Source organism: Pelodiscus sinensis, chromosome 10, assembly GCF_052426305.1.
Source record: "Pelodiscus sinensis isolate ZL-2025 chromosome 10, ASM5242630v1, whole genome shotgun sequence".
NCBI lineage: Eukaryota > Metazoa > Chordata > Testudines > Trionychidae > Pelodiscus > Pelodiscus sinensis.
Genome location: NC_143061.1, coordinates 17,460,936 through 17,476,777, shown reverse-complemented (window position 1 = coordinate 17,476,777; position 15,842 = coordinate 17,460,936). Strand labels below are relative to the sequence as shown.

The window sequence follows — 15,842 nt, the reverse complement described above, 5'->3', positions numbered from 1 at the left end:
AGTCTCTCCATTATTGCCTTGTTTCTCTGCGTACACAGCCCAAAAAGTGCATAGGACACTTTCCTGCCATATTACATTTTTGAACTCATTTAATTTGTGTCCACCAAACCAAATTCTCAGTTTAGCCCAAAGGGTTCACCCTTGGTCCATTGTTTCAGATGGTAGATAAATATAGAGGACTGAACTTTTCTACTTTCAACTCAATTATAAAAATTCTCTAAGGAGAAAATTTAATTCTGAGTAATTTAATTATATTCTTAATGCCCTTTACACAAAAAGGAGTTTAAATTTTTTGTATCATGCCAAAAAACCTGCAGTACTGTAATATCCATAATGAGAAATGTAGGCGATTTAGGGTCCATCTACACTGAACCATTATTTCAAGATAACTAACATTATTTTGAAATAATGTGAGTATCTACACAGCTATTCCATTCTTTTGAAATTATTTTGAAATAATGGACGGCTTATTCCGAAATCTGTAAACCTCATTCTACGAGGAATAATGCCTGTTCCAAAATAGCTATTTCAAAATAAGGCACGTTAAGACACTCCACTTCCGCTATTTTGAAATAGTCTTTCATCAAGACCTTTCTAAGTTATTCGTCCCCAGTGCCTCCTGGGGCTCTAAATCGAGATAGCACATCTACATTATGGAAGCCTGCTTTGGACTAATTTTGAGGCTTCCTTGAAGTGTAGATGTGCTATTTTGAAATAAGCTGTTTCAGAATAACTTATTTCGAAATAAGCATGCAGTGTAGATGTACCCTGAAGGTCACCTGACATTTCCCTTACTAGTGAAGGATTGTTCTCTACATCATGGGTCAGATTCTTAGGTGCCCTAAATCAGTGTAGTTTCACTGATGTCAGCTGAGCTATACCAATTTACATAAATTGAGAATCTGGTCCTATATTTTCCTAACTTAACAATGACATGTTCTTTAGATGCCTTAATGCCTAGAATCCTGAATCCATCAGAAATAAAAACCAGTTTAAGTTCTAATGTGATCACCAACATCAGCTCAGATGCACTTTCCCAAAAGCAGAATCACATCTCATCTCTCCTTGGATGTATAATACCTACATCTAGCCTTGAGTAAACAGCTAGACTCTATCAAACTAAACTGATTTGTGACAGAAACCAAAACAGAAAGAAACTGACTTTTTTACTCATGATGATCTCATTTAGTCTTCAGCAATTTCAATAGAAGATCATATTGGAGAAAAAGTATATATGCTTTTTATTTTTAGAATGGCATGTGGATAAATCATGGTTTCCCCCCTATGGTCTGGAATTAGGGAAAGCAGTTTTATGAAAACTTACTTTTTAATTTTAAATTAACACTGGTTTTAAAATATACAAATCAGCACAAAACATAAGATAAAACAGTGACTTACTTCTTTGAGATATGTTCCTTATGTCCATTCCATGTAGGTGTGCGTGCTGCGTGCATGCATTGTTGGAAATTGTTTCCCTTAGCAGCACCCACTGGGCTAGCAGGGCCTGAAGTGGCACCACTATATCTGCTAATATTTTCCCCTATTGGCCCTCCATCCCCTCGGTTCCTTCTCACCGGACTATTCCAAAGAAGGGAAGGCAGGTGGGTTTTGGAATGGACATGAGCAACATATCTTGAAGAACAGTTACAGAGGTAAATAACTGCTTCTTCTTCGAGTGATTGCTCATATTCACCTTAAGAGGTAGCATCCGAGTTCTAACCCTCGACTGAGCAGAGGACAGCCCTACCTAGCGCTGTTTCTTCCCTAGCCTGGTGAGCCAGTGCATAATGATTGGCAAAGTTGTGGACTGAAAACCACATAGTGGCCCTGCAGAGATCCAGGATCAGGACCTGAGCCATGAAGGCCATGGAGGAGGCCTGGGCCCTAGTAGAGTGGGCTGCAAAGGAAGGAGCTGGCACCCTGGCCAGCCCATAGCACTCCTTGATACAGGACGTAATCCACGAGGAGCTCCTGAGGGTTTTAGGGTGGCCCAGGTGTCCTTAATGCTGTGCAGACGATGGTCAGTCTGCTCTGAGAACAGGGAGGGGCCCTTGAAAGGGAGGCCTTGGATAGTGGTCTAGAGCTCTGGAGGCACTCCAGACACCTGCAGCCAAGAGTTTCGGTGCATCACAAGGCCCGTGGCCATAGTGCGAGCTGCTGTGTCTGTGGCAGCCAGGGCTACCTGGAGGGGAGTTCCTGCTAATTCACTATGCAGAGCTGTAGGTCCCTGGAGGCATATGCCTTCCTGCCCAAAAAAATCGGCCTTCTTGACCTCCCTGCTCTTGGGCCTCGCACTTGGCTGTCCCTGCCTCTCCTGTTGATTAACCACCTGAACCACTACGGATCCGTGAGTGGGGATGGGAGAATATGAGAGAAGAGATGCTCATTCCCTTCTTGTAGCACAAAGTAACGGCGTTCGGCCTTCTTATTGGTGGGCGGGATGGAAGCTGGGGTCCGCCACAGTGTCTTCTTGATCTTTGTCACAGCTTTGTTCACTGGCAGGGCCACCCTGGTGGGCACATTGACCTACAGGATGTTGACTGTCAGCTCCGAGTTATCTGACACCTTTTCAGCCTGTACCCCTAGACTCTGAGCCAGGTGAGAGAAGATCCTGGTGAGACCTTGAATACATGGAGGGCATAGGTGCTAGCACCCCTCCAAGGGCCTTGTCAGGGGATGAGGAAAATGATCCCTTGAGGGCCACCTCCCCTGCGTCCCAGGTCTGTGAAGGGGCTTGGGAGGCTGCTGAGGATGCCAGTGTGTGGGGCTGCAATGAGGATGGCTCTCTCTCCACTGAGGGTCTGAGTGAAGTCTGCCCCGGGGGTAGGGACTGGCCTGATGTAGGGGAGTGAGTCAGTGGAGCTGTTGATGGAGGGGCCCTGGGCCCAGAGATGATGGACTCTGCTCTGGAGGGGCCCACACCCTGGCTGTGGCGATATGGTCCAGAAGGGCTGTTGACCAGGAGCCTACCACTGGGGTGGCCAGGACTGCTGCCCTGGCTGCACCAGGGTCGGTTGTGGGGCCCAGGACTGTTGCTGGTGCCTAGATTGCACCAACAGGCTCTGGTGCTGGGAGTAGGACCTGTGCCTCGACCTTGACCTGGAGCCCTGTGATGATATGGCTGACTCCGCCTCTGAGTCGGTTGAGTATTTGGAGGTTGACCAGGGTGGTGCCATAGTTGTTATAGCCGACGACCTATGCCCAGAGGCATGCTGGGCCATAGACTCCAGCTTTCCTCGGTGTCAAGGGGGAGGTGGCTTTCCTCAGTGTCATCAAGGGCAACGGTGCCAGGCTGCTGACTGCCAAGGATGAAGAAGTGGATGAACCCAGTGAGGGTGTCCTGGCTCGGGGTCATGCCAGTGGTACCACTGCAGCTGGTGCTGGCGTCAGGGCCGGTTTTGGTGTTGAGGTCAACGGCACTGGGGCGGGGCGGTAATGGGCCCTCATGTCCACTGCCAGGGCTGGTGGTGTGTGAATGCAACCTGGTGCCACTGAGCTTGATGCTCCTTAGGCAGGCCTGGTGGAGGGATGCCGATCCTGCCGATGCCACATGCCCCACCTGAGGATGCACCGACGGAACACTCTCTATTGAGACCTGCCCCATCTAGGTCTCTCTTTCATCTGAGGCACCGGAGACTGGGACCAGTGCCAAGGCCTCTTCAGTGCCGGAGAGGCGCGCAAATGGCTGGGGGTCTCCTGCACCAAAGCCAGTGCATTGTGGGTTGTCCGATGGGTCCAATGCCAGTGCTGGGTCCAATGCTAGTGCTGGGCAGAGAGCTGCTTCCATAAGCATGATCTTCAAGCGGGACTCTCTTTCTTGCTTGGTCTGTGGCTTGAAACCCTTTGCAGGCCTCCGACAGATGAGCTTCCCAAGGCACTTAGGCAGGCTTTATAGGGGTCTCCACAGGGCACTGGCTTCTGGCATTTAATGCAGGGCTTGAAGCCTTGGGCCCCAGGCATGCCCTGCTGCATGTGCCTAAGTAAATTACTAATGCTTAACAGCTGCTTAAACTATTTACAACTGAGATAAGAACGAGGAACTAGAAAAATTAGCAGCAACAGAACTATGAACCAGTGAGAACTACGGGCAGTCCCCGACTTACGCGGATCCGACTTATGTCGGATCCGCACTTACGAACGGGGCTTTCTCGCCCCGGAGCTCGCAGGCAGCGGTCAGCCACCTCGACCTCTGGGGCGAGAAAAGCTGCTCCCGGTGCCCCTGGTCTGCTGGGGACCGTCTCCAGCAGACCAGGGGCATCGGGAGCAAAGCTGCAGCCCCGGCGGGTTTGCTCGCGGTGTCCCTGGTCTGCTGGAGACGGTCCCCAGCAGACATGGGGCACCGTGAGCAAAGCCGCACCAGAGGCGGGTTCCCGCGCTTCTGAGGCTTTGCTCTGGCAAAGCCTCAGAAGCGCGGGACGCGGCTGCGGCTTTGCTCGCGGTGTCCCTGGTCTGCTGGGGACCGTATCCAGCAGACCAGGTCCCGCGCCAGAGCAAAGCCTCAGAGGCGAGGCACCACGCCGCTGCGGCTTTGCTCCCCATGTCCCTGGTCTGCTGGGGGGGGGCGCAGCTAGTGTGCCCCCCCCCCCCAGCAGACCAGGCTTTTGTTGTGGACCCTGGGGCAGAGCAGCTGGGGCACTGCCGGTTGGTCCCGCAGCGCCACTCTGGGCACTACTGGACCAACCCGGCAGCACCCCAGCTGCTCTGCCCCAGGCATCCTGATTCAGCCGCTGCTGGTCAGTTTCAGCAGCGGCTGAATCAGGACGCCTGGGGAAGAGCCGCTGGGGTGCTGCTGGGTTGGTCCAGTAGCGCCAAGGAGCGGCGCTACTGGAGCAACCCAGCAGCACCCCAGCGGCTCTGCCCCAGGCGTCCCCAAGTCAGCCGTTGCTGAAACTGACCAGCGCTGACTACAGGAAGCCCGAGGCACAGTTGCTCTGCCCCGGGCTTCCTGGAATCAGCGGCTGATCAGTTTCAGCAGCAGCTGACTTGCGGTTCTTAAGTTGAATTCAGCAGCGGCTGAATCTGAACGCCAGTTCCGACTTACATACAGATTCAACTTAAGAACAAACCTACAGTCCCTATCTTGTATGTAACCCGGGGACTGCCTGTACCAGGAATGCTTGCGAAGAGAGAGCACAGCAGGTTCCTCACAAGCAAAAAGAAGGAACTAAGAGGGTGTACTGCCAGCAGGGTATATATTAGCCGATATAACAACACCAGGGAGCTCCCCTGCTGGCCCAACGGGTGCTCCTAAGGGGAAAAACTTCCAACAACACGTGCATGCAACGCGCACACCCCTATATGGAATGGACAACAGCAATCACTCGAAGAAAAAAAAACTTCAACAGCAAGACCACTAGAAGATTAATACCTGTAGTTAGTTAAATTAAACAGTATATTTGTAGACTTAAATATTAAATTTCTCCCCCTGCAGCACTGATTGAAGAACTCACAAATAAAGATATTATTTAAAATAAAACCCACAAAATCAAATATAATCAGATCACAGAAAGACCTGAAGCCACCTGTTCTACCTTGTTAATTAAGTGAACAGCTAGCTATTGTGCAGCTTGGTTTGTCTGGAGCATTAGAACAGCTTTGAAAAACACCAACTATATTTGCTCATCATATTTTTTATTTCTCTTTTATTTATGTATAAGTAAAGATTGTTCCCGCTCATTCTAATAAAAATCCAAAGCCCTTCCTATTTTGTGCAACATTTCAGCTATGCCAGAACACATTACTCTGTTTTCTGAATTCCTTTTGAGTGTATTACATTGCATCCCTTCATCACTATAGACTGTAAAATCTTTGGGACAAAACCCTGTTTGTTATTTAACATAGATGATTTAACTACTTTTCAGGGCCAGATACAATTTTGATGCAATATCCTGATTATTAATCTCATTAATAATAATAAGAATGCAGAATACCTTTTGGCACAGGACACGGAGCAGAATCGCTTTGACCGTAGGAAATTATTAGCATATCCCATTTTTCCACAAAACTCACACTTCAGGAGATCATTTTCCATTTCATCTAGTCCCTCTAAAAGAAAGGAGTGACACACCCAAGAAGTCAGTTTGAATGATTTAAACATGATGCCATTTAACGTCTCATGTCTTAAGGAGGCACTTAAAGTAAAATTTAAAATATCACTATCAACACATTTAACTGAATGCCTTTTAGAAGGTAAACATACACAACTGATGCCAAACCAGTAAATTATACAAATCATTTTTTTAATGGAGTGAAGTGTTAATTTATCTAACGTACATAGCCTCTTTTGCTTAATATACAGACTATCTATGAGCAGGTAACATCCTCAGATTTAATCAACCTTAATTTTGCCCCTCTGCACTGATCATAAACAGTGAGCAACTAATGTTTCATATTCAAAATTCAAGCTCTCTCACTTAGCTGTAGTATGTTAACATCATTACCTAGTACTATTTCTCTTCCCTGAATAGACAAGAACAATTCTTAATCAGGAGGAGAGTTGAGAAAGTCACTGAAGCGCTGAATCTAATCAGTGGAACAGATAGCAATTTACGAAGAGAATGAGCCTACAGGTTAAATCTCCCAAATCCAGGCCCTCTGGTCTGGCAACATCCATGGTCTGGAAGAGCCACAGATTCTGCTGGATCAAAGAGCCCTGGAGGCCGGAAGTGTGAACTTACTAGGAGAATGTGGGGACTGGGGATTCCCACCAGACCAGCAGCGGTTGGGCCAGGAACCCTGGCATCAGTGGGGGGCGAGGGGCAGGGAGCCCAAGTCCAACCAGCAAATCCCCAGCGGCAGCAGGGCTGGCCTGGCAGCCCCCGCCGGGAAACTCCTGGCAGCAGTGGGTCAGGCAGCATCCAGGGAGTCTTGGCTGGAAAACCCCCAAAGACAGCGGGACTAAAGGTGGCCGGATGGTCCCGGGTTGGGGAACCTTGGGGAATCCACGGAGACAGCAGGGTTGGTGATGCCTGGGCGGTCCAGCAGGGGAACCCCGGAGGCAGCAGCCATGTGGTCCTGGCTGGAAATCCTGGTTAACCCCAGTGACAGCAGGTGGGCAGCAGGGCAAGGAGCCCCAACTGAGCCAGTGCTGGCATGATGGGCAGCTCCAGCTTTGGGAGTCCCAGAGAGAGGAGCTGGCAACAGGGCAGCCAGCAGGGGAGCACTAACCTCCCCTGCTCCAGCAAAATCCCTGGTCCTAGACAGCTCAGGTACCAAGGGTGCTGGACCAGGGAGGTCCAATCTGTACAGGGAAGGAATTAATATTTTTAAAGATCTTTTCTTTTTAAGCCACACAGGACATATCCAAGCCAGGGTTCCTAGAAATATCAGGCTACTGCAAGATGTATTTGTCTATATTTACTTGATTTTTTTTCTTTTCAGATTGCATAATGTTGTAATGTGCAATCAGATCTTTGTCAGGCTTATTTGATTATCAAGCAGTTTGGGAAATCCCATCCTCTGCTGTATTAAGCAGTGTTCTCATTTTTTATAAAATATACTTAGTGTATTGATTTAATAATATTACATCACATATTTTATCACCATAATCATGAATGTACACTGACAGCTTCACTCAGTGATATAATGTGAATGCATGGTCCAATGTAAACATTTTTTTTAAACTATACTTTGAGTAGTTTCAATAGCAAATTTTTCAATTTACTGGCAAAAGAAAACTTAGACATTATACAATCATAGAACACTAGAACTGGAAGGGACCTCAAGAGGTCATCAAGTTCAATCCTCTGTCCTCATGGCAGGACCCAGTACCATCTAAATTATCCCTATATGTAGCCAACCATATCCTATAACTCATATAAATTATCCTTCAGCCTCCAGCCCTCTGACCTAGGAAATTTACCTTTTCAAAACATTATGGGTATGTCTACACTACAAAGTTAGTTCGAACTAACGGACGTTCGTTCGAACTAACTTTAATAGGCGCTACACTAGCGCTCCGTTAGTTCGAATTTAATTCGAACTAGCGGAGCGCTTAGTTCGAACTAGGAAAACCTCTATAGGAAAAAATCAGACTTTCTGTCATGCCTGGAAAATGAACAAATCCAGGATCTGCTGGAATCAGGAGGGAAGCAAATTCCAAAGATGAGGTCCTGTCATGCTAAAGATACTGCTAGGTGGACCTAGCTCAAAAGTGGGCAAGATCCAGCCTGTTAAACCACTAGATCTGGCCTGCAGGCCACCTGATCTGGCCATGGACTGTCCTGCCAGGACCCTCAGGTACAGAGCAGTCCTTTAAAAAGCTCTTAGAGGTGCAATCTGACCCATTCTTCTCAATGGATGCTAATTTGCGTGCCAGTGAGAATAAATCTAAATGCCAAAGTTCAAATGCCAACGTTACTAACTTCAGCGCATGTAAGAAAGGAGACGGGTTGAGCATATTATGGAAAGCTGAAAATCTAATTTGAGAGTTTATTTTGGTACCACTCACTCCCAATCAAAGAGGGACCCAGCAAGGAAAGCCAACCTCAGGAAGCTCAGCAGAGCAGATAAGCCTCAATGAGGTGAAACTAAACCTGAGAAGCACAGCAGATGATGTTTTGTGAAAATGGGTGTTGTGAAGGGGAGCCAAGACCAAAAAATACAGATGGCATGCCTGGTCATATTTTCAACACGTGCATCATCTAATGTGAGCAGCATCTTACATGGATGGAGCCAAAAGAGTACCACAATCTTTCCCTCACTCTGTTAAAATCTTACCCTAGCCTCTGACAAGTTGTCCCCATACACTATTATTGAAATATAACACTACTGCTGCTAATGATCAGGAGAGCAAATTTAACATTTATATTCTGCAAACATTTATGTGAGTAAAGCCCAACTGCTTACAAAACAGGTGCAAGTACATTCAAAACAAATTCATTTAAAAATGCAAGTGAGTATATAAAGAGAGCTTGTTTTTGTTCCTTTTGTATATAGCTATTCTTCCCCCGCCCCCGGTCCTCAAATCAGCCAATTCTCTAAATACATCTTACTCTTGCTCTTTGTCCCTCTTCATTCACATCTAGTGACATAAAAGTTCTACTTCGTTTACAACAATGGTTGCTATTTTTTTATTCTAGACTACTCGTGGAACTCGAATATTCATGAACATACACTCTGATATGGTAGTTTAACACACAGATCAGGACTCTGAACCTTTAATATTTCTGACTGGGTAACAGTTACGCATCAGAATTCTTCCCCAACACTCACTCTGCTACATTGTCAATAGAGTAGTAAACTGGAAAGTGCTACCTCAACAAGAAGAAATCAAACAATGTTGAATAGATTATTGTGAGGAAAAAAAACTAACGTTGAGGTACCAGGATCCTAATATGTTATTAAAGCTAAACTCACCTTAATAATGAAAATATTACCGTGTTTTATACCAGTTTTATAAACTTGTGCAGTATTAGAACTACAGAAACAACGGAGAAACGACCTCAATCTCATCTGCTTAAAAACTGGAAAACACATCAGCTTTGAAACTAAAGTAATGAAAACCACACAAATATGCCATTACATCTCTCTTCCTATGGGAAAAAAGAATAGGCTGATATAATTCAACCTAGATCATGCTACCTGAAAATAGAGGAATACCACAGGGAAAATGGGTAAAAAATAAACTTTTTTTTGCATATGAAGCACTTCTTCCTTTAACCCACAGCTTAGCTTTTGTATGATGGGAAAAGGGATTATATTATTTGACCCTGGTGTTCATGAATGGCATCCAATGCTGGGAAAACATTTCCTGGCTCAACTGAATAACTGTGAATGTTTACAATACAACAATAACTACAAATGGTAAACAACAATGCAAATGTTTGAACAATGCTGTGGAAGAGAAACTGTTTGAAATCTACTTAAGAGCAAATGCTTACTGTTAGTACAGGAACCCTACAGAGTCCTGTGAAAATGAAAGAGACAGGATTCAGTCTAACTACCAAATGTAAGATGTCTTCCTAAGTACTCCACCAAAACTGTAACCACTCTAAAGCATACATCGAAAGAAAGTAAAACTCCTTAACATTTTTCAAAATCTCATATGAAGTAAAACATAAGTAATTACCGAGTCAGATAATTGCTATCTTGAGAGTCTGAACCAAGAAGAAAAGTTCTCCACACACAAACATGAGGTGGGAAATTTACTATGCTATTGTAAGGTAAATTTTGTCATTTGTCTGTCTAGAAAGGTATTGTATACATACAGTATTGTTAAATTAACAAAAAAAGGCACACGAGTAACAGAATTTACCATATGTATAACAACTTTGAAAGACTCCTGCCTCTCATATGCTGTCTATGTCATTAGACTGTACTTCTTGCTAGAATAATCAGTGAAATGGTAGCTCTCACAAACATATTGTCACCATTATGAAGACCATGAAACAATGACAGATATTTCTAAAGTTCTGTAAAATAACCTCTCAGTTGTTATCTTTTCCTTTACCACATACCATATCCCCCAAATGTGTCACTTGGTCAGGAAAAAAAGACAGGGTTTTGAAGAATATTGTCTATATATGATACATAAAGGCCTTGGGCTCAAATCTCATCAATTGCACACATTATGGAGCACAGAATGTTGCACTGATAACTACCCAATAGCTGAATATGGTGAGATTTCTGCAGGGTTTTGGGTTTTTTTTTTCAATTTCTCTTTTAAAAACACAGAGGCAATGTAATTTTTAAAACTGCATTAACAGAATATTAAGGTTGCAAAGTGAAGTCCTCAATCATCAGGAAATCACTAAGTTAAGGCTGTCCTTGCAAAATGCAGCAAAGGTTTTAGAGGACTTTTATGAAACATATCAGCAATTGCAATCTCTCAAACTAAAACAAATCAGAAAACCCTGAACTGGCAGCTTAAAAGTTCTGCCACTTGTTTAATTTTGTATTTGATTTTTAACTACCATCTCACATGTTTTGACTTCTCTGCAAAAAAGCCCCATTAACATGCAATAGGATTGAGAACTACTATATCCCATTTCAATACAGTGTTTCCAAAATAACATTTATTGATGTGGTCTCTCTCAATGTGTTACTGAAACAAACTACTAAGATGAGAATTTTCATCAGATTTGAGCCTCCAGGCAGATGGCCCCAAATAGCATCCGAGCTGTGACCCAAAACTCAGCTTTAAATAAAAATACAACAGAAGTTCAAATTGCTATTATGTCAATATAAACAAATAATCCCCTTAGATTCAGAATTGTTAGAAACACTATGCTTTTCCCCTCCACAAACATTGGGAATTCTTCGCTCAGATAGCAGTAAATCATGATAGTAAAAACAATGTTCCAGAAGTTAATAACTTAATAGATTGTTTGACATTGAGATATATGATAAATACAGTATGTTTCCCCATCACTTTTATATCAGTTTCACTTGTGGGAGAACCACACATGTGAACAATTCCAATTGCTGTAGAGGAATCGGAGGCCCTTATGAGGAAAGATTAGAAAAAGATGTACATATGGTACAGCTTGGCTAACTAACAACTCGTGTGTGGCAAGGGAGAGGACAAGTTAACAATACACGGATATCTGAAGTATACAAAGGAATTATGGTACAAGAAGGTATAAATTAGAAGCTATGGTAGGAAATTAAAAAAATCATAGGCTCAGTGCCAAAAACAACTTCCTGACAATGTCAGCTGAATTAGTCTGTGGAACAGACCTCTCCTTCCCACAAAGTAGATGATGGAATTTGGGACTTTACAATGAAACTGAAAATGTACTAGAAAATGCAAGGCAGAGAATAATTCACCATTAACTGAGGCATGGAATAGGAGGTTTATACCTCTGCTCTTTCTATCATCTATGAAGCAATTCACAGTAGGGTTTGAACACAAGATATTGATAAATTGGAGAGGGTTCAGAGAGGAGCCACAAAAATGATTAAAAGACGGGAAAACGTGTATCTTAGTGACAAACTAAACACCTAACGTCTAACAAAAAGAAGGGTCAAATCTGACTTAAATCATAAGATACAATAAATATTTGATAATGGGATGCTTAGTGCAGCAGACTAAGGCGTAACATGATCCAATGATGGGAAGCTGGAGCTATACGAATTCAGAAATAAGGCATCAATTTTTAACCAGGAGGGTTATTAATCACTGAAGTAACTTAGCCAGGATTGCAGTAGATTCAATCTTGATTTAAAATTTGACACTGATGCAGACTGTTTTTCTAAAAGATATGCTCTAATTAAAAAAAAAAAAGAGGCTATTTTTTTGAAAGTTCTTTGCCTGGTTTTATAGAGGTCTTACTAGATGATAACATTTGTCTTTTCTGGCCTTTGAATCTACAAACAATAGCAATTAAATAATCCAACCAGGATTCTAACAAAACTGCCTGTAACTATCTTGCAGCAGAGTTACTGTCACAGCATGGTTTCTTTTTTGCTATCCCAAGCTATGCTACAGGTTAAATCTCTAAAATCCGGGACTCTCCGGTCCAGCAACATCAATGGTCTGGCAGGACCACAGATATTGCTGAATCAGAGAGCCCTGGCTTGCCAGGTTCAGGGGCTGAATTAGCAGTGAGAAGCACAGTTGAGAGCACAGCCCTGGCTGGGGCTGGTGGTGGGGAGTGCTGTCCCACTGGGGCTGTAGGCAGTGCACTTGGCCCAGGAGCACAGCCCTGGCCAAGTCAGCACAGCAGGGAGCGCAGCCCCAGAGGCAGCATAGCCAGCAGCACCTGGGAGTGCGTCGGTATAATGCAGTGGAGAGTGCAGTCCCAGCTGGGCCAGAGGCAGCGGTCTGGCGCCTCCAGCGCAATGGAGAGCACAGACCCGCCCCCAGGTGGGAGCACAGCCTGGGCAAGGCTGGAGGCAGCGGGCCAACAGGGGATCAGGGCTGATAACCAGGAGGGGAGCCTTGACCTCTCCTGGTCCAGCAAACTCTGTGGTTGGTCTCAAGGTGCTGGACCAGGAAGGTCCTACCTGTATACTACTCTAGGTAAGTGAACTGCGTAGTTTCTTAAAACTGCATCCACGTTGAACACTGTTACAACTGTGTTTGGCTACATCTGTTTGAAAATAGCTTCAAACACCATCACTGGATATAGTGTTGAATGGATCTAAGATAGAGGAGAAACAGTCCAGATGATCAGACTACACAGTCCATGCCATAGCATTGACTGGAATAATGTGTATAAAATTAAATCTACAAACCTTCTGTAATTATGTCCTCTATCTCTGTGTCTGAGGAGTTCTCTGCATGTTTTGTACTGTTCTGCAGCTCTGACTCAACACATACGACACTCATGACCTGACTCTCCATTAGGAGCCTTTTTTTCGCAGGTTGCTCAACCAGTAGAGATGAACGACTTACCTGTTATAATGAAAGCAGAGCAGCATGAAACAACAATTAGAAGAAAATGGCACTTGGTACTTAGTACTTGTAGCGGAGCCTACAACAGTGTTTGCAATCTTTATCCTGTTCATCACGATGCATAATGCCACACAAGCACACATAATTTTTCAGACAAATAAAAGGAGAGTCTCCTGCCCTAAGGATCTTACAATCCAAACTAGACTTAACACAGGATGACACTAGTAAAGAAAAGGAGATGAGGAAGGTAAATGAGAACATGAGTATTATACAGTGAAGTGATTAGCAATGCAGCAGACATCACACTTGTCAAAACTACAAACCCAGTAATCTGGAACTGACCATTTCTGATTTTAAGTTTCCAGTGGTTAGCAACAATCTACTCTTAAAGATCCAACTCCTGTCAGTGTTTTGTTAGTGACTTCAAGGGTATCAAAGTTTGTCCAATACATTTTAACACTAAAGTATAGGTTGAACCTCCCAAATCCAGGATTCTCTGATCCAGCAACATCCAGAAAGTCGTAGAGGCAAGGAGCACAAGCCAGCTGGGAATCCTGTGGGTGCTGGGGAGCCTCAGTTAGGGCTGGTCCTGCAATCGGTAGGGAGACCAGCCCCAGGAATCCCCAGCCCAGGAAGCCCTGGTGGTGGCTGGAAGGAATCCCCAGCCTCAGCCAGGAACACCGGCAGCAGTAGGGTGGTCGGTGGCTGAGAGGAACCCCTGACCCTGGCCAGGAATTCTGGCAGAAGCAGGGCTGGCAGCAGAGGGGGGCGGGGGGAGAGGGGGGGGAAAGAAGGGAAATCTCTGGCCCTGGCTAGGAACTTCAGAAGAAGCCAGGGAAAATCCCTGGTCTTGGCCGGGAACCCCAAAAGTAGCAGGGCCACTGGAGGTTGGAGTGTCCCAGCCGGAGGAGGCTGACCCCCAGAGCTACAGCATGGGGCTGGCAGCAGGGCGGTAAGCCCAGGCTGCAGGGACTCCCACAGGCCAGAGAGGAGCCTGACCTCCCCTGTTCCAGCAAACTCCCAGGTTTAAGACTACTCATGTCCCAAGGATGCCAGATCAGGGAGGTCCAACCTGTAGATAGTTTTGGTATTATTGATTATAATATTTAGTTTTACTTTTTTCTATCTTATAGAAAAATTAGTCAGTGTAGATATCTGAGATGGCGCTCTGCATATACTATCTCATCCCACTAGATACACATCTCAGAAAAACATGTATACTTTTTAATAGCCCTTTTTTTCAGAAAATTCTCTGCTATGACTATTAGAAATTAGTAACCTCTCATTCAATTAAGAGAGCTGGACAAAAAAAGTAGCACGAATTCTAACTATACACTTAAGGGAAACTTGATTCACATAAAATATACATATAATATATGCATTTATACAATATACTGTAAAAGTGCTGTAACAAATTGGCTATGAAACAGAAAGGAAAAGAAAGTTAATCCCAAAATTCTGAAAAGTTATTCTGAATATAAAGGACTTAATTGGGTAATAGCCACAAAGAACTAAAGCAGATTTGTTTACAACATATGTTAGTAGCTTTTAACTTTTACACTTACAGGAAATGGCTCTAAACCCTCCTGAATAACAAAGCCCTCAATAACATGGGTCAGGATCTGTGGTTTAACGATAGCTTGTGGAGGTCTGTTTTCTAGGTTAGGAATGCTATTAGGCTTTGATGTGATGTTACTCCTTGTGGCAGCTACTGGAAGCAAAAGTGGAGGAGGCGGAATAGAGGCATGTGAAGGATCTGATGGAGACTTAATTACTGAGGCACTAACTGATGATGCCACTGTAGGAAGTCCCACTTGTTCTGAAAAAAAAAAATTAGAATAAAATATTATACTTCAATCACAGTGTCAAGTTATATTCATAGAGTTACAGAAAGCAGAGATGGAAAACATCTACAGTGCTGCATTTATGATCCTACCAATGCAAATTTTTCCCCTATAGTTTGTATTATCAACTTTAAATTATAAGGATACTAATATTATAATTATATTATAACAACAAAAGGACAACTTCATTTTCCTTGGAAGACTGTTCTATAGACTAAGAGGCTGCATCAGTAGGATGTTTTCCCATACATTCAACCTATTTTTTTTCTTTGTTCAGTATCTCCCAGCTATACCCACCTTTGCCCACAACAAACATCTTTCATACATTTGTATCATATAGCTCTTAACCAACCAGCTAGATTGTAAATCCACCATAAAAACAGGTGAGGATCATAAGCTTTTGATTCTAAGCTAGGAAAAAGTACTTAATCAGAAAGAGATCCAGGTAAAAAAGCTGACCTAATTCTACCAGTCTCTGGTCTTGTGCTCACCTGACAAAAGTTCCTCTGAAGCAAGCCCCTCACCATTCCCTAAGGTTATGATTGGTGGAGACAAGGTTGGTGGAGTAGGGGTTCTAACCAAATGGACACATTCGGTCTCCTCTGGCATCTCTTCCTCACACACATTCTCCACTTGATAAATCTGCATTGAATAAAGCA

The 15,842-nt window shown here is 44.1% G+C and overlaps 1 protein-coding gene across 7 annotated transcripts in view; it reads right to left on the bottom strand.

The window, feature by feature from the left end:
* The window catches only part of PHC3 (polyhomeotic homolog 3), a 116,525-nt gene that overhangs the window by 21,883 nt on the left and 78,800 nt on the right, over positions 1-15,842 (bottom strand). For 6 of the 7 annotated variants that reach the window (XR_012906288.2, XR_012906287.2, XM_075937894.2 and 3 more), the window contains 4 exons: positions 15,675-15,825; positions 14,905-15,158; positions 13,180-13,339; positions 5,931-6,045 (listed from right to left, as the gene is read on the bottom strand). Coding sequence is in view for 5 of the 7 variants with exons in the window: in XM_075937894.2 (XP_075794009.2) it covers positions 5,931-6,045; positions 13,180-13,339; positions 14,905-15,158; positions 15,675-15,825 (680 nt within the window). In the remaining 2 variants the exon portion in view is untranslated. The remainder of the gene's footprint in view (positions 1-5,930; positions 6,046-13,179; positions 13,340-14,904; positions 15,159-15,674; positions 15,826-15,842) is intronic. The other variant, XM_089780765.1, reaches the window with a different exon arrangement.